This window comes from Pelmatolapia mariae, linkage group LG5, assembly GCF_036321145.2.
Source record: "Pelmatolapia mariae isolate MD_Pm_ZW linkage group LG5, Pm_UMD_F_2, whole genome shotgun sequence".
NCBI lineage: Eukaryota > Metazoa > Chordata > Actinopteri > Cichliformes > Cichlidae > Pelmatolapia > Pelmatolapia mariae.
This window is the reverse complement of record NC_086231.1, coordinates 29,951,756-29,970,616: the sequence shown is the minus strand read 5'-3', so window position 1 is coordinate 29,970,616 and position 18,861 is coordinate 29,951,756. Positions and strand designations below refer to the sequence as shown.

The 18,861-nt window shown below is 43.9% G+C and overlaps 1 protein-coding gene across 1 annotated transcript; it reads left to right on the top strand.

Annotated features, from left to right (window-relative positions):
* The first annotated feature begins 20 nt into the window (after positions 1 to 20).
* snai1a (snail family zinc finger 1a) lies at positions 21 to 3,469 on the top strand. Its single transcript, XM_063473185.1, has 3 exons — positions 21 to 313; positions 839 to 1,357; positions 2,026 to 3,469. Exons 1-3 carry the CDS (start codon positions 238 to 240, stop codon positions 2,208 to 2,210), a joined length of 780 nt encoding a protein of 259 aa, XP_063329255.1. The 5' UTR covers positions 21 to 237; the 3' UTR covers positions 2,211 to 3,469.
* Positions 3,470 to 18,861: the final 15,392 nt, after the last annotated feature.

The following is an 18,861-nucleotide window of genomic DNA, read 5'->3' as shown; positions in this document are numbered from 1 at the left end:
TGTGTCAGAGTATTTCAGAACAGAGGCCAGTATTTAGAGACTCTTCATGAAAGCTGTACATATGACTTTTTGCTGAAGTTCCACTTTAACTTTTGGGGCTATTGGAGGACTTTTTCCCCCCTGTTTCCCACGGATCCGCAGAGCAAGATTATAAGCGACTTTTTCGTCTTCTAGAAACTGTGCGCCGTGACCACAGGATACTTTAACGCACAGTTGCTACACCCTCAAAGAAGGACAATGCCTCGATCTTTCTTGGTCAAGAAATACTTCGCTAAGCAAAAGCCAAACTACAGTGAACTGGAATGCCAGAACGGTGAGTTACGAAGTTGTTTATCCCTTCAATGAATTATGAAAGCATCCTTACATAAGCGTCGCAAATGAGGCATGAAACTGTCCCTTTTTCTAACTGTAGAAGTAAAATTCAAGTCGAATGTAAGAACATTTTATAAATGTGTTGTAAGTCTGGTCCGACTACAAACCAGTCTATTCCCCGTTCAAGTTGGGACCCGTTAGATGCACTTTACCCCCCTTCCTGCACCCAGACAGAGCTCCATTCATGTTACAAGCCCTTGTGAATACGTGGGAGGAAGCGGCCACAGAGCCTTCCCATGGCTCTAACTTTATACTCAGTAAATCATGAGGAAAAGAAAAAAAAAACAAGAAAAACGCAGAATCTAAATCAGTCAAGAAGAGAATTCATGCAGTCCATGAGAATAGATAAAGTTGTTTTCAGAGAATGGATTTACTTTTAGATTTCAGTAATGCATTTGCAAGCTTAATATTTAACTTTTGTAAGTTTTCTAACACTGGCTGTGAAATCATCCTCTTTCCTTAACAGACACTTATTTGGAGAATTATACTCTTGCTGATCTCTCATCAGTCAACACCACTTCCACTGCCACCTGCTTCACCACAGGTTTGGTGTGGGATCTGAGTGTTCTCCCCACCCTTTACCTGCCAGCCTCCCAAACAGAGCCTTCTGCCAACACAGGGCCCCTGGACCTCAGCTCCCCATCCAGCCTCAGCAGCAATGCCAGCAGCAGTGGAGAGGAAGATGAGGGGCGCACCTCGGACCCCCCTAGTCCTGAACCCGTGCACACGTATGGCCCTCGCCAGCGGATGAAATGCACAGGAGTCATGGCTCATATCAGTCCCCCAGAGGAGGAAGAAGAGAGAGAGACCCCTGCCACAGCTGCCAGGCCAGCTTTCCTCTGCAAACACTGCCCCAAAGAGTACACCAGCCTGGGGGCTCTGAAGATGCATATCCGCTCACACACTTTGCCCTGCGTTTGCACCACCTGTGGGAAGGCTTTCTCCAGGCCGTGGCTGCTGCGCGGTCACATTCGCACACATACAGGTAAGACCCATTTTCACACGTATTGTGCAACACTGTATGGTATCTGGCAACTCTCCAATGGATTGTTGACACATGAATGAAGAAATCTGTGTTACTGAAAATTTGTAGCTCTGCGTATGAGTTGACATCATTGTTAGTCAGCAGCAGGTCACTCCCTTATCATTCAGACTGTGTGTGAGGCAGCAGGATATCCATGACAATCAATGTGATGAGCTCAACACTCAATCAGCAGACATTATCACACAGGGAAGCCCTCTGTAGACCTTGCACTCATTGATTACACATTGTGTTTAATGTCTCGGCAACAATGACTCGTCTGCTAATTATCTTACCACTACTGTTGGTTATCACGGGAGAATGGAGGGACAAAAGGTTTAAGGAAAGCCTGAGGGCTCCCTGCTATCACTGAGCATTTAGTACCTGCAGCAACTTGTTAGCGTAATCTCATTTGGCCCTGATTAAATCATGCTAATTCAGTCAGTCTCTGACCCCACCGGTCTGCCATGTGATTCTTTATTATCTTCACAATGTGACTGCTGTGTGTGAGGTGTTAGTGGAAAGCTCTTGTGAACTCAGCGATGCTCGAGTTGTGTCCCTGTATGGGATTTTTAGTCACATCTAGAGGGAAGTTCCAGTGAAGTCATATGTTTCCAAACTTTTCCCTGCAGGTGAGCGCCCATTTTCCTGCCCCCACTGCAACCGGGCCTTCGCCGACCGCTCCAATCTACGGGCTCATCTGCAGACCCACGCCGAGGTGAAGAAGTACCAATGTAGCGTGTGCTCTCGCACCTTCAGCCGCATGTCACTGCTGCAAAAACACAGCTCCTCGGGGTGCTGCTCCACTTCGGTGTGAGACGGCCTGAAGGGAGGCAGAGGGGACCCACTCAGAGCTCAGGAGGGCTTGCAGCCATGGAGAAGAGGTTTTCACAAGCCCGGTTGCCCTGTTGAGGACCTATAAGGCCACAAAGAGCATGAAATGGCCTGCTTTATGAGACCTGGATGGAATTAAACCTCATTATGGATCTGACTTTACAAGCCTCTTTTTCACCATTAAAAAAACAGCTGACAAGCTGATTTTTTTTTCTTTTTAAATATAGTCCAAGGTCTTGAGGCTGGACCAAATCTGAACTGCACTATGCAGACACTCACTTGATATCAGCTCCTATGTTGCTATTGTGCCCATTCCAAACACCAAATATGTAGTGAACTCATTGGGTTAAGAGGTGTTCTTTCCCGTCTCTGTCCTGGTGCCGGTCAGCTCAGGATCATGGCCGAGACACAGCTGCTCAGAGGTAGGGGTGCGTGGGTGGAATAAATCTCTTAGCGTGTCTCAAAACACACACACACACACACACAATTGAGTGCACACACAGCTGTCCTCGGTACTGTGGTGTAGATAGACGAGGTGCTAACAGGTGCTACAGCCCTGACCTTCGCTGGTTGATAGCAGGTGACTTCCACTGCCCTTGGTTTGCTTAAGAAAAAAGAGGAAGCATGTCATCACAAAAGAATGGCACCAGTTAGTGTTTTCTTCACCAGTTGGGGGATCATTTTAAGCCTCTATTTTGGCTACATCCAAACCTTCTCTTTAATCTGATGTGTTTAGGAGATAGGAAAAGCCGTTTCGTCTGTTATTTTCCAAAAGAGTTTCACTGTGCAGCTCTGCCATGCATTCTAGGTTACCACAGTGTTAATAATGTCAGCCAAAGCCATATAACTGAAATAAATACGTGCCTTGAAATTATATTATTTTTGAAACCAAAATGTGCCTTGTGTGTTTACCTCATTTAGTAGTCATGGCTTTAAAAAATGATTGCAGTATTAGTAGAAATTAGTTCTATAAAGTTTTAAAATGCAAAAAGGCTGGGACCAAAGAATTTTATAGTTTACAGCATGGAGACGTGCTTGCCTATGATGTAATGAGGACCCTGTAAATGGACAATGCAAAGATGAATTTTTAAAAAACTTTCCTGAACATTTTATGGCAGTGTTTAATAGTGCAATGTGCAAGTGATGCGTTATGTCATATTTTTGTGCTATGCTTGTGTGTTCACTTCCTATTCCCTGTATTTCGCAGCTGATATCCTTTCATTCAATAAAGTAATTTATGTTTATTAAAACCTGCGAACCGGCTGTTTTATCTCCGCTTCGATGCGACGAAACGAGCGCGGCTGAGAAGTGTTGGTTCATGAAAGTCTGTTTGATCATTAACTGGGAAATTTCTGCTCAGCGCCTTGTAATTAGTGAGCGAAATGACCGGGATGTTGAAACTGAACTGCAGATGTGCAGGTGAACACACTGTGCTGATGATGGATGGAAACAACTGAATGCACCTGCTTCCAGTTTGCACCTGCCATTTACTTCTCGCTCGTCACTGTGCAAACATTACTGGATATGTGAGTGTACAGTTAAAAGAACTCGAGCAAAAAAAGTCAACTTCTCTTTCCCCTCCTGTCCAGCCCAAGATTGAAGATTTAATTCATATGTGCTCACCTACCTTTTTTTAAAATGATCTTATAGGGGATTTCTTATTACTACTTGATTGCAGTGTAAATATATTGTTCCCTCTCTGGGGAGAGAATTACATTCTCCTCTTCCTCTGCCTGGACAGTGGGTCAGAAACTGTTTAGCTTTAGTTCCCATGTCTCTCGTGCTTGCAGTCAGTAAGTCAGGCCACTAGTCAAGCCAGCAGTCAGTCAGTTAGTTGGAGTTGGTGTGCGTGGGCTGAGCCAGCTGGGCCAACACAGAGTGAGGTAAGGTGTTCCACGGCAAAGTTCCCTATTTCCTTTTGAGTCAGCTACCAGCCAGGACGCCTTCTGCAGCATGTAACGGTGGCTCACCTCACGCAATCCTCAAATGAGATTGCTTATGCAAATTCTTAAACATCTGTGGACAAACACCAACAACCTCCATCACGGAAATAATGTGAGGATTTCATTAGAGGATGTGGCTGATTGTGGCTCCTTTTGCCCTCATGTTCTCGTGTGTCTTAGTTATTGTGCTTTTGGATAAAAGCACTATTAAAAGATCGGCTGTTGGATGTTAGCTCAAACTATTTCGATGATGTCAGCTGGTATGTCCCGAGGTCAGGGTGTTAGCTCTGGCAGCAGACACAATTGAAACGAGTCCTCAAATTAAACATTATCCTCAGGTTTACTCTTGATTGGCTTTTCCTGATGATTTTAATCTCTGTCATATTTCTCATCATCTAAGATTTATAGGATACTGCAGCGATATATGATATGTGTGTTCAGAAAAAGCAAAGGCCTTTCTAGTTTTATTTATTTATTTATTTTTGTGCTAAATGTTTTGAACCTTGGACAAATCTGGCTTTCCTCTATCCTTTATAACTAGGTCAGAGTTTTCCCAGATAGTGCGAAGCCTTATACATTTCCTGTAAAAACACAGGCACAGTTCAATTCTTTGCTGCATCACAAGTTTTTGTACTTCTTTCTGCCTTTTTATAGAGAATTAAAAACACAACATGCTCCCCTTCCCTTGTTCCTCGGGGGAGAGTGGAGGCCTGGATCTGAAATCTGAGAACGTTTTCCTGCTGTGTGCTTTACAGTGCCAGAGCACTCACTGTAATTTACCAAAAGTGGCTGCTATTTATGCCATAAAGCATGTGTTTAACATTCCTGAACCCCACTGTGTTTGTGTATTCCTCGCTCACTCGCTTGCACTCTCCCACTCACTCTCTGCCTGCCTCTACTGCTGTATGTCTATTTATGTGTGTGTGTGTGTGTGTGTGTGTGTGTGCGTGTGCGAGTAGTATGTGGAAACGGTCCCTACAGAGCAGCAGCCCTTTCCCTCTTCACAGGAGGATCATCTCTCCCCCTCTGAGACAAGGCGGACAGGAAGTGGGAGTTTACATTGGCCTACTTTACCCAAAAAAGCAGCCCTGGGTCGAAAAGCTAAAGTGCTCATGTGGTGTTTTTTTTTTTCTTTTTCTTTTTTGGCTGCTGCAGTTTGCCAGTGCCAGTGCTGTGTCCCATCCCCCCCATCAGCTGTCCCACCCATGGTTGCTCTCGCAGCCAACTTTTTGGGGTGGAGTTGGGTGGCCAGGAACTAAAGAGTGGCCTTCAGTGCAGCAGCAGTTAGGGCTCATGGTCTGGGAGACAGGAAGGAGCTGTCAGCATCTCATAAACAGGACTCATCCTGCACTCATGACACACAAGACCTGGAGAGAAGTCTCCCAGGAAGAGGCCTTCAGACATCCACTTTAGCTTCAGACTGTTGCTTAGTCTGATGCTTACTGCCCCTCTGGATAAGCCATAACACTGACACCGAATATACATAGCTAGCATGTCACACTTGAGATGTTACAGTCACTTGACAGTAGGATGAGTATCACCAGTGGACAAGTCCAAATAAAGTGTTTTATCCTGGATTCATCCTGCATGTGTAAAACTGGGATTCTCAAAGTTGTGATTTAGGCAGCCATCGACTGATTTGAGATTCACACGGGAAAAGGAAATCATATGAAAACATAAGTGTTTCCAGTCCGTCTGTTTAGGGGTTGGTGGTGTATTATGGTAGAAAATACAGTAGAGTATTCTTTCATTGTTACACTCGAGTTTAATATAAAATGTCAGTATTGGTCACCATTGGCCTGGCCACTCCACATTGAGAACCCCAGCTGTGAAAGATAACCTCATTACTGGTGTGTCTGTGGGAATGGGAACAAAGTGACACTCGTTCTTCTACTCCTAAGAATAAAACGACTGCTCAGTTTTGCTAGGCATACTCCCCCAAAACCTCTCACCTCACGTGTTACTCTCTCGGCTTCCTCCAGCAAAAATTAGCACCTCTCGGTGTCTATCACCTTGCTTAAAGAGCACTTTATTGCTCTTGAATGTTAACATTGCCTAACATTTGGTGGGAGGGTTTTTTTTTCTTCTCTCCCTCAGAGGTCTCCTTGGAGTTCTGTTGTCTCACTCTTAATACAATCAGAGTTTGGACTAGTGATGCAAATGTCAGAATGCAAAGCTAATTCCTCTCCGCTGAGCTGCAAACAGGCCAGAGACGCAACCGCTGCATCTGGTAAATAAGAAGGCCAACAGCGGTAACACCACAAATATGCTTAATGATGGATTTGATCAGGCTGTGGAGTTGCCCCAAGGCTGGATTGGAGAAGTGGTTGGGTGGGTTGGGGGATGGGGGTAGGGGGTGCATATTAAAGAGTAATGAATCACACACTCAGTCACAGGGTCGCCGGCTATGAATGTGCTCTCTGTTGGTTTTCCTGGAGCCTGGAGTTTACTAACTGATGACGCAGGCTGGACTTGATCAGAGACATGTGTTGCTGCAGATTCGATGCCAGTGAGAAGCATAGCGAGAAAGAGGGGAGAAGGGGGAGAGGTAGAAGGATGGACGGCGCCTGAGCTCTTTGCCTTGCCTCCATGTGTCCTTCTGGGTACTGGCTTGCACTGTGGCTGATGGGGTCGGAGGGGAGATGGAGGGAGAAAATAGACCTCAGTTATACATTGGAACAGGAAGCCAGAGATTCTCTGAGAGTATCCTGACCTAACTTTTAATAAAAAAAAAAAAATCATTACTCCTAAATTCCTGTGTGACATCTCAGCAAGCCACGGAGAAGCATGCCTACTTGACACAAGAGCAGCCAAAGCAGAGCTTCCTCTACCCTAAAATGAAAAATAAAACCAGGTCTCGCAACTAAACAAGGACAAGTCTACAGCGTAGGCTGTATAGAAAAGATAGATGCCTGTGACGTCACCCATTGGTTTGTGGACAACCACTTTGAAGCTGGGACTTCAGTTTTTTGAAGAGAGCAATGAGTGCTAAATTATTACTTCTTGAATTGTCTGTTAGTACAAATAACCACAAGGCAAGCTATAGTAGTTCCATCAAAAAACATAGTCAGTATTTCCAGTAAAATGACTCGAACCAGCTGCAGGGAAGCTTAGCAAAGAGCTAGCAGGACTGACACCTGTCCTGGCATCCACCTGTTATTCAAAGCAACCACACCCCTACCAATAAATAGGCTGAGGTTGCTACTTGGCCAACAGCCAGCTCGAGTCTCTGAGAGACTGCTACTATCATAGTGGTGCTTCAACCTTAAAGTTAACATTAACATGCTATCTTGTCCACATGTAGGAAAGCTAACTTTGCTTGCTAGCACGGAACTCCAAGTAGGCTACATAGTTTTTTTCCCTTGTTTTGTAATTTTGGCATAGTGATCAACAAGGTGAGGATTGTCCAGATTTATAAGCATTTTCCAGAGGGAACATGAATATATCACATTTCATTCTAAGCAGAAGTGCAGATACTGCCCATTGTGACTCTTTTCTAAAACTGTAGAAAGTTATCACTAAATGTTAGGGTCATACTTAATAACCCTCTCCACCTGCCAGAGGAGGAAATATCACCTGTTTGCTACAGGAGAATGCACCTGAGCATACTTTCCCAGAAAAAGTTCAAGACGACGTTGAGCTGTTGCCCGAGGCCTTAAAAGAGTATTATGAAAGAGGTAATGTAGATTTGTGCCCACACGTTGGAACATGTCTCTGTGTAACCGTGTGTAAACAGAATCTGGCGGTGTGCTGGGAAACAGATTGCCTCCCCGCTTGCTTCTAACTTTTCAAGATTTTGATTTGTTGAGCTTAGAAAGCTCTGTGTGAAAGTGAGATATGCTTACCCGGGCATGCCAGCTCATGCCATGTCTAAATGTGTTGTACACTTGAATGTCACTATCCGGAGGAAAGCTGCTAATTGAGTCATGATAGTGTCTGTGGCATGTCATTTCCCATGAACAGCCTCATAAACCACACCAGCATGAGAAACAGACCTGTTTGGAGCAGGAATGGGAGTTTGGTTTGTCACTGCTGAAGTGGAAGATGTCCAAGGTTTCCCATTTGTTCAAGACGGAGATCAAAGAAAGTCAAAGCCGGCGGCAGTGCACCCTGGGAACAGATGCGTGGCATCCAAACACTTCCCTGAGACAGTAAACAGCCACGATGTTGCTCGTGTGCGCACACACTCACGCAGAGATTACATGCAACAGCTGTCATATTGTCATCGATCATTCCTCAATTCTACCTCTCAGGCATCTTCAGATAAACACACGCAGACATAGGTGAGCACAGGCAGACCCACACACACTGAGAACTTGTCTGCTGCGTGGGAGGCCTATGCAGCAGCTGTTTATGATGGAAAACACCCGACACTCCCACCGACACCCCACAGACTGTCCTGTCATTGTGACATACCGAGGGCTGCTGAATCCCCAAAGGCTGTGAGGCTTCAGACCAGGACAAGAACGATCTATTCATCAGCAGTCCAGCTTTCAAACAACTCCACCAACCACACAGAGGAGCGGTTGATTCTGCACAGTTGGTTCCCAAACAATTGATACACACAGGCCAATAAGCAAGCACTCGCTCAATCCCAAATCTATGCACGCACAGAGACACACGCACACAGCACTGCACATGCTGAAGCCATTATCCTGTTGCTTGTTAAGTCATTACTCTATAGCTTGTTATTTTCTCAAGCAAGAGAAAGCAATCTATCCACAAAGGAGCGCTGAGAGATTTGCCACCCGACTGAGTCCTGGGATATGGGAAGTTACCCTGAAATTTGAGGAATGTGGTGAGGTTTGAAATCTAAGGAATACAGAAAATGATCATCTACTGGAACAGTGAAGCTTCTTTCCCGGAGTCTCCAATTCAGAGCTGCAGCCAAGACTGTGAGAGATGTCCACAGGGAGGGAGTATTATAGACATTACTGATGACAGCGCAGAAAAGTTTCAGTCCACCAATGGGAAGAGGGGGAACTGACATAGTCTGAGAGCTTTGACTTATTCACGGTGGATCTCAGACATCTGGTTTCCATTTCCCTCCTCTCCCAAGACAGTGAATGCTGGCAGTGGGGCTTTTCAATGAAATCGTCTATTCGACTTCCTGTGCTATCAGTTTAGCATACGTGTGCGTGTGTGTGCCACAAAGAGCAATGAAAGCAACGCTCAACACATAGACAGTTATTAAAGTGAACTGCGCTGCTTTCTTCCAGCGTTTATTTTTAGCTTCGCAGCTCCGAGCCCTGACGCCACCCTCAAGGTTTATTGGCACTCTGTGAGCAGCCATTTTCACAGCATCCTCTCCACAGCAGGAAAACCTGTGAGCCAGCACACTCTCACCACATTGCTAATGAGTGACACATGCCCCCCCCCCCAATCCCTTTCCAAACTCTGCTGCTGACACTTCCAGATCAAAGCCCTCCAAGAGAAGTTTCACACCCAGACCCCCTCCCCACCCACCATCCACCTACTCTTTGACACAGAAGCGACATGTCTGAGGGCGGCCAAATGGTGACGCACCTGTCCTTTCTACATTCAACACGGACAGCAGTGTCGCAGTCTTCCAGCTACACTTTCGATGTGTATTCCAGCTGTGGATAATATGAGATCAGATATCACTGCGCAGAAATGGTGCATGTCAGTGGGAGACATGAGTGAGACACTCAGTCCTGTGATGAAAAATATTCATCTGCACCGTGGCCTGTGGGTGGAGAGATTAAAGAGAGGAAATGGAATTTAAAAAAAAACCAGATTGCGAAAGTCTGGATCAACACTGAATCTCTCGCCCCATGAATCTTGAGGTCCTTTTCATTAATCTAACCACTTTGCCCATCCACCCATCTCAAGCTGAAATACTGTCCGAGCCATATAGCCGTAGGGCGTCGAGAACAGAGCAGGCAAGGGGAAGGGGGGCCAGGGCAAAGGCAGGAAATCCCAATGCAGCATGAACTATTTTCCTCCATAGTTCCACCAGAACAGCTCTTTGTACCACAACCACCCCCACGTCACAAACTCCAACGCCCCCACCCTCTATTGGGCCTCTGTCTCTGACAGCCATCCACTGCTGTTCTATGAGGCAACCGCACCGCCACCACCACTGTGAAAGAAACAATCCAAAATCCATACACACACACACACACACACATGAAGTTCACTTGTGGGCCGTTACTCAGCAGTGCTGGGGGTTGACGAGCAAGGATCAAAAAGCTCGGGGTTCCCCTCCAACTCAGTCCAAAGTCCCTCTGTGGTTAGACCGTAGACAGAGAGGCACCTTACTTTACACAGAGCCCCCAAATTCCAAAAACACACAAGTACAGAGAAGAAGACGAAGCATAAAACTGCACTAAATCTGCTTCCTTTCTCGCAATGCGAATTCGGCACAGGCAAGACTGATCTGTGGCAAACGGACCCCTTTTCTTTCTCGTTCTTCTCGTCAAGCATTCTTTCCTTGGCAACAATTCTCCATCTCCTAACAGTGTCACTTGATCACCGAGAACACACATGGTCTTCATGTGACTCCAATGAAGAGATGGCTCTGCGGAGGCATAAGGCAACAAAACTGAGTTCTGTCTTGGGCTCATTTCACAGTGACACACATTCCACTTCATTAGGACTGAGCAGCTAGAGGAATGAGAGAAATTCAGGTCGGTGACACTGGTGGAGAAATATCCGTGTTAAAGTTTTAGCTACAAGACACACACTGAATAACGTGTTCCCACATTGCAACATCAAATCCAGACACGGTGCTGATTTGTTTCAGAGCAAGAAATAGGCCTGTGATTGACTTGGATTTATTTTATGCACCAGTGAGACCCCATGCAAAGAGTGAGAGGCCTCCAGAAAAAAAAAAAAAAAAAGCCCAAAACCAAGGGTCTTTTTTTCCTAAGACAAACTCAAGGCTGTAGAAGAGGCAAGTGTGAGTATATGGTGGGTGGGAGTAAGCAAGGCACCTTGCAACAGCTGGTCTGAATTATCCGTGGGGTCGGGTAGGGGGAGGTGGAGGGGAGGCGTAGAGACTCCTGGCGCCAGGATCGGGCCAGCAGGTCAGGGAGGATGACGATTACTAAAATACTAGCAGGCAGCCGTAGCCTTGCGAAAAAACAGGGGGTGTTCCTGGCTCACACCGCTCACAGCTACAGGATGGGCAGGCGAGTGGACGAACATGGAGGCAGGCTCTGTGTGTGAGAGAGGGACGCTCCTACTTCCACTTCCTATGAGATAGCCGCTTCCTGTCATTGAGAAACACAGAGAAACACCATGTTAATGACTATAAGGTGAAACGACCTTTAGTTTGTGATGGAGTACAATAAGAGTGGCTCTGCAGTCCAACTCAGATGTTGTGACAAACAAAAGTTTAGAAAGCTCTCTTTCATGAAACAGAACTCGTGTGTGTGTGTGTGTGTGTGTGTGTGTGTGCGTGTGTGTGTGTGTGTGTGTGTGTGTTTCCTTTAGTATTCCAGAAACCAGCTGCCTGCAAGGTGCAGCTCACTCATAAGGTTCCTTTTGTGTTTCCTCTCAGGCTGAGCTGACCACATGTGACCGGATTCAAAACAGATTGTATTTATCGCACGGCGCCCTCTGCTGGTGAAAGTCTAACACTACATCGACAGGCGACGTTTATCGTGTCTGTGTGATCATGATTATTTGTGTCAAGATCTACAGATATAATTACCTCGCCTCTTGCACTGCTGCTCTAACACTTTGTCCACCCGGGAATAAATGAAGAATGATCTCATTGTTTATGATATTTCTTTGTATGACCTCGCTGTACAGGGACAATGACAATAAAGGTCTATTCTGTTTTGTTCTGTTCTATTCTGAAGACATAAAGTCAAAAGAGCATTTTGTAGATCATATATATACATATATATGTACACACACACATAGATAGATAGATAGATAGATAGATAGATAGATAGATAGATAGATAGATAGATAGATAGATAGATAGATAGATAGATAGATAGATAGATAGATAGATAGATATGTATAATTTTTAAATGAATTCTGATAAAAACGTTTTAGGGGTGTAGTGTTGGGTAGTGTTAACAATCTATTAAAATTTGGCTTACATCAACCAAGGTCTTCAAAGTCAGCTTAATGATTTATTGATCAAAAATTGGCAGAAATCCTTATAACTTAGAAACTATGATTATTATGAAGTGTGGTGTGTATCGTTAACATAGAGAAAGCACCGTATAAAGATCATGTCATATTTGACACGATTATCAAAAGGTCAAAGTGATAATGATGCTATATGGAACTATATAGAAAAAGTTTTAACTGTTTCCTGCTGCCATTGTTCGTGCTGACATCATATAGGGAATGATATAAGGGGATTCTACATATCAGGTGACTTTTTTAAAGGTCAAAAAAGGTCTACCATTTATTAAATGACATCTTTGTGTGCTTTTATTTGCATTGGCAACATTTAGGAAATGATAGCGGTTACGTGGATTCTAAATATGACTTTATAGTTTGTATCCAAATGTCACATTTGACCTCTGACCTCATTTTTACATTTCACATCTGCTTTTCTTTCAAGTTGACCCCAAACTGTGTTATATCTTTAAAGAAAGTATTGTCAAGTGAAAGAGAATGAGCTTCTATTTTATTGTCGTTTGTTTGTAAAACTACAATGCTCAGAAAAAATGCTGAATGTTCTTGTAAAATGACAGAAAATACTGCTGTATGTGAGTTCTTAGCATATTTCTCAGCATTTTTAAGGAATTTTATTAATATTATTATATTTGTAAATTTGCCTGATCTCAATGAGTCAGTGAATCTCACATTTGCTTCCAGGCAAAGCTGGATTTGCGAACAACCAGATCATTTTAAGGGCTAATTAAAGTAGCTCACTTTTTATCTTCACCTTTTTTTTTCTTTCTTTCTTTTAAAATAAACATCATCTGGAGAGATGCTTTAACTTCAAAGCCAGCACTCTACATTCAGGATGATCGCATTCAAAGCACATTTTAAGATTTGTTTGGACAGGACGATCAAACAAGTGGCGCTTGTTTAGCTAAAAAATCAGTTCAGCTTTTCTTTCAACATGGAGGCATAAGTCGCCTATCTCCAAAATCACTTTGTCTAACTTTGAAATGAAAGTTGGGGACGGCAGAGAGCTGTGATTAATGCTTTGTGGCAGCAGAGGGTAGCATTGATCAGAATTACAGCAGCTTCCACCAAAAGGGCAAATATCTCTCGCATTTGCAGTCATCCTGCAGCTGATTCAGAGCTGACACGGAGGCCTGTAACTCCCCCTGTGTAGGAAGTATTCTCTTCTTTCTGCAGAGGCTGTGATTTGTTTACAGATTCCAATTTTCCGCCACCTCCGATTGGCAGTCAGCCACAGTTAAGAAGACTCCTCCTGAGACTCCAACCTCCGATGTTCACACTATTCTGGTACTGCCAATTAGGAGATGAAAACAGACCACTGACACACTGTCATATTGTGAGAGAAGAGGAAGACTGAGACACATACACAGTGCCAGCTGTCCGAGTGTCTGGCCTGTTGCCGGGATGTAGCACTTCTCCGAATGCCAGGCCGATCCTTCCGTTACATCTCGGCGAGCGAAGGAGGAGAACCGAGCTTTCCCTCAGGACTCTCTTCACCTGCTCAGACTTCTTGCTGCTCAACATCCTGCGGCCACACATACCTCAGACTAGCTGTGAAATGTTGGCAGATCTCTTAAACGCCCCGCTCTTTAGGTGGGACAAGGGTTGATGCCATCTGCAGCCGCTGAAAAACTAGAAGCAAGCAATGAATCCCAAACACAGGGGAAGTCAAAACCTTTTTTAAAGTCACTTGAAGACTGGATCTTATTAGTGTTTGGAGAGGAAATGACAGGAGGCTGATCACTTTACTGTAAATGTGGTTTACTTCACAGAATAGGAGAAGATGTTTGAATGGTTAAATTAAAAGGAAAAAGCCATAAAAATACACAAAGAAGACACCAGCTATGGCACATGGAACAGCTCTTGAATTTAAATAAGAACTCAGAATCCTTTGATCTTGGTCAACACAAAATTTTGGTCTGATTAGTTTATTTGAAATATGAGAAGAAAAAAACCATCTTGTTTAATGACAAAACCTCAGAGTCCAGCATATATTCTATTAGGGCCTTAAAAGCAAGGATGCAGGGGAGTACTCGAGTACTCAAAAAACCCCAAAACATTTACATCTATGAGGACCACATGAATGAAAAAAAAGGATTTTTTTATTTTTTTACAGTGAGCAGAATAATGGAGTTTAATAGTAATAATAAACACAGTAATAAGAAGTGTCAAGTAAAGATAACTAGAAATATAAATTTGGTTGTGAAGTTTGTTACAGTTAAAACTAAACTAAAAGCTAAAACTATGTGTGAAAAAAACATGTCAGTTGACTGAAATAAAAATATGAAAATGAAATTTCAAATAAAATAAAAACTGTTAGAAGAAATAAAGTCAAATTTGGCAAGATAAACGTTGAGGCTAACACTGAAACTCGTGAAAACTAAACATTTTCAAATAAGTAAATCTAAACTAAAACGAGGAAACTGATTCAAACTCAAAGAGAATTAAAAACTAAATTAAAAATCCAAAAAAGTCACAAGTTTGTTTGTGAGAAAAATCACTCAAACAGCCCTGAACAGAAGTCTATGGGTTACTTCTACAACAGCTGGGATGGCGGTACAGTCATGTGAAGACAAGAGACTTCACAGGGGTCATTGCATTAGTGTTGCAAAAGTACTGCGTCAGTCAGAACAGGTAAAGTAGCAGCCAGGCGCTGCTAATCAAATGTACTTGATTAACTGATCATCAGCAAGTGTGAGCACATCTATAAAAGCAGTTTGCTGGTCTGAAGCTTTTAGGTTTGTGTTAACACAGTGCCACAATCTACCCAGGACTTCCCAGCAATTCACAGTGGAGTTCTCATAGAAGTGCTACATTTACTGTTAAAGTTTAAATTTAATGATAGTACAATTAGAAAAAAATGAATGAGTACAGATTGTTTGGAAGGGTTGCCAGGAGAAAGCCTCTTCTCTCTGAAAAAAGTAAAATAGCAGCACAGCTGCACAGCACAAACAGACAAAAAAAAAAAGAAGATCTAGAACAATGTTGGACGGATGAGAGCAAAGTGGAAAAACAACATATCCACACAAACACCTCATACCGTCAGGCAGGGTTGGGCTGGTGATTATTTTGGCTTGTTTTGCAGACACTGGACCTGTGCAGCCACGAGTCGACCATGAGCTCCTCCCACCAAAGTATTCCAGAGTCAAATGTGAGGCCATCTGACTGACAGCTGCAGCTTGGCACAAATTGACGATGACCCCAGGCACAGCAGCAGATCTACAACAGAATGGCTGAAAAAGAAAAGAATCGAGGTGTTGCAATGACCCAGTCAAAGCCATGAATGAAATGCTGTGGGGGCGACGTAAGAGAGCTGTGCATTAATGACTGTCCGCAAACCTCAGCGACAGAAGTAACTTTGTAAAGAAGAGTAGGCCAAAATTCCTCCACAACAATTTGAGAGACTGATGAAGTCATATATTAGAAGCCATACATCACTGGTGTTAGTTCAGTTTATTGTTGCTAAAGGTGGTCTTACAAGCTGAAAAACTGGATGTTCCCATTGTCATATAACTGTAGAGTGTGGTAGCATATAAAGCATAAAGGACGAAAAGAACTGTCTTTTTGGACAAAGTCAGCAATTTTTTTCTGTGTTACCACAGAAATTGAAGTAAATTTAGATCATTCTTCAGAATAACTGATTAAAAAAACAGACTCAACACAGCTGCTCAGGCTGGCTTTACACTGCATTTTTACCAAAACAATTCTGGGGGTTTTTGATGACAGAGAAACTATGACTGGTCAGGGAGGCCACAGCAGAGCTTCCTTTGCTTTCTTTGCAGACACAAGCTGCAGATCTACATTTTTCAAGACATCTTAAACCTGTAAAAATTCAGAATTGAGGTTTACAAGAAGTGACTAATAGGGATAAAGGGATCAGCAGTTTCTGATTTCATAATAACCCATTTATAGATGTATAAATGACTTTCAGTAAAGCCTCCCCAAACCTCCACTTAAACAGTCTGTTGGCTGTGCAGATTTTGGTCAGCAAGCAGCATTTCTTCCAAAGGGCTCAGTCATGAAACACCAGTTGTATTTCTGATTATGCAGATGATGTTATGTGGAGGAAGTTTGTGTTTCCTTAGCCTTGAGCCAAGCGACCCGTGTCAGTTACCTTGAATTCTGCCTGGAAACAAAGTAGACTAACTGAACTCGATGGTGTAACACATTTGCTGCTTGATTGGTTTCCACGGGCCGACAGGTGAAATCTCACATGGCAGAGGTCCTGATGGTGTTTGTGTGGATGAGTGGATATTGGTGTATGGGCACGCGCACATACAGGAAACATACGGGGGGCTCGGAGCCTGAGTAAACTGTGAAAGAGCTGCCACGCGGCCTGCTGAAATGCCTTTCATTGTGACAGCAGTTCTGTCTAAACAGTTATGGTCAGAGGCCGAGCGCCGCCACCTGTATCCCTGGACGTCTTTAACGGACCCTCGGCAGGGCTGACAGTAAATTAAGGGAAGCTATGTCTACCCTGACAGCGAGATGCTGTAGGTCACTGACTGAAGGTCTTTCCAAGCAGCTAGACAGGTTTCCCTTCCAAGTCTATTTAAAGTCAAGCAGAGCAACTGAAGTCATGGCGCACTGTTTAGAAACAGTGATTTCATTGGAACCAAAATACAGGAGATCAAAAACATGGAGAGGGGCATCACCGTGTAACCTGATTTTTTTTTTTTTCATGCATCCACGTTGCATTTTGCAGTGATTTATCAGGCTTAGTGATGCAGGTAAAGAAAATGAGCTGGACAAACTATAAAGTCAAGTCAATATTTTTAAAAAACTGCTAACAGTTCACAGATGTATTCATGAGTTTCCTTGTAAGTAAGTCATTTTCTGTAATTCAATTTGAACTTTACTAAGCAAACAGCTTACAAACTGCGTCCTACACACAAACAGCTTTAGCTCGGTTTACTTTCCATCCTCAAACAGCAAAATGCAAACTAACCTCACCACAGTGGATTCGTTTTAGTGTGTTTAAATGAAGACTTGTGAGTGATATGTCTAACCGCATCCTTGTTAACCCTTTCTACCAACTTTATTAGACAGGGGGGGGGCTGCAGCGGGGCTGTCACTGAGATCCTGGAGTGCGTCAGATTGTCTGCGGGCCTCTGTTTGGATAAGGTTGTATTCCCATTGTTTCTGATGCCCCAGCTGGGCCGAGGTATGCCTCCATGCTCCTGAAATAGAAAGACAGCTGAGGGCTGCCATGCATACTGAGGGCAGGGCTGGCCGGGCCCACTGACCCGCACCACATCTTAGCACAATGAGAGACGGAGTATTGTCTGGAGCCAGAGAGTAATAGCTGAGGTATCAAACGCCCCAAATGGATTGCTAAAAGATTGATTAACTCCTCGGCGTGTTATTGTTGTCTGTGTATGGGTAAATGTACGGGTGGGCTGGAGTGGAACGGGTGTGGCGGAGTAATTGGGGGCTTTGGAGTGTGTTTCTGCCATGCGACTGCCCGTCTCCACTCCAATGAAGCGACAGCTAAAGACCTGAGCCCGCACAGTTGCTGCAAGGTATTGTGGGCAAGCACGAGGCGATTACAGATATATCCACCAGCGATGAATGCTTTGATCCAAAATGAAACACAGCTTCACCCCCCAATTTTAGGTTGCTGCTACAAGTCAAAGCAGGGATCTTCAAATCATACTTTTTATTATGCATTTTAAAACATTTTCTAGATCAATATGTGTGCACTGAAGCGAGTAAACTGTGTTACTGCTTTCCCAGGAGAAAAAGAATAAATAAAAGAAGCCAGAAAGGAAAATTATAAAGAGTTCTTAGCTGAAAAAGGTGCATAGAGGACTTTATGTAAAGATGCTGATAACCAGATTTCTGACACTGAATTTATCTCAAACTTCTTCATATTACAGTAAAACAGCTTGAAAAGAAAATGATATTTCTTTTGGGATTTGTGAATATGAAAAGATACAAATGTATCATTTTTTGGCATTACTGTTTCTGGAGGAACATTCCCAATGCATAGAGCGAGAGGTGTGACCATGCAGTGCGTGATTAAACACTGCAGAGAATGACTGCAGTCATAATTCCCAATCTCCCTCCATCTCACTGCCTAAGCCTCCTGGCATTCGGTGCATGATGATCTAAAACAACTGTGACCGACCCCCAGATCAAGCCCTGATGCCCCAAATGTCAGCTCCTCGCATGTACATCACCAAACTGCCGGTGAGCCAACCCTCCCCAGGAGACGACTCTGTCCCCACACTTTTGGTGCTGAGCTCTACAGCTGGACGACTGCTCAGTTATTTTATACTGGAGGGTAACTTAAAGCTGCACAAATGTCTCATAATCAAAGCAGGAGTAATAATGGGCCTGGATGCAGTGGGGTGGGGGGTCTAAATGATTTTGAGGAACACTGGGGACGTAAGGAGAGCCGTTGCTCCGAGAAGTCAGCTGTTGCAGTGGGCTGCAGTATAGCGGTGCAGAGAGATGTGCTGGGCCCGACGCCGAAGCTGCAATCGCTTGTGTGTGTGTTTACGTGCTGGAGTTTGTGCACTTATTTAAAGCCAGCAGCTCTGGGGACTTTGGGATTCATCTTCT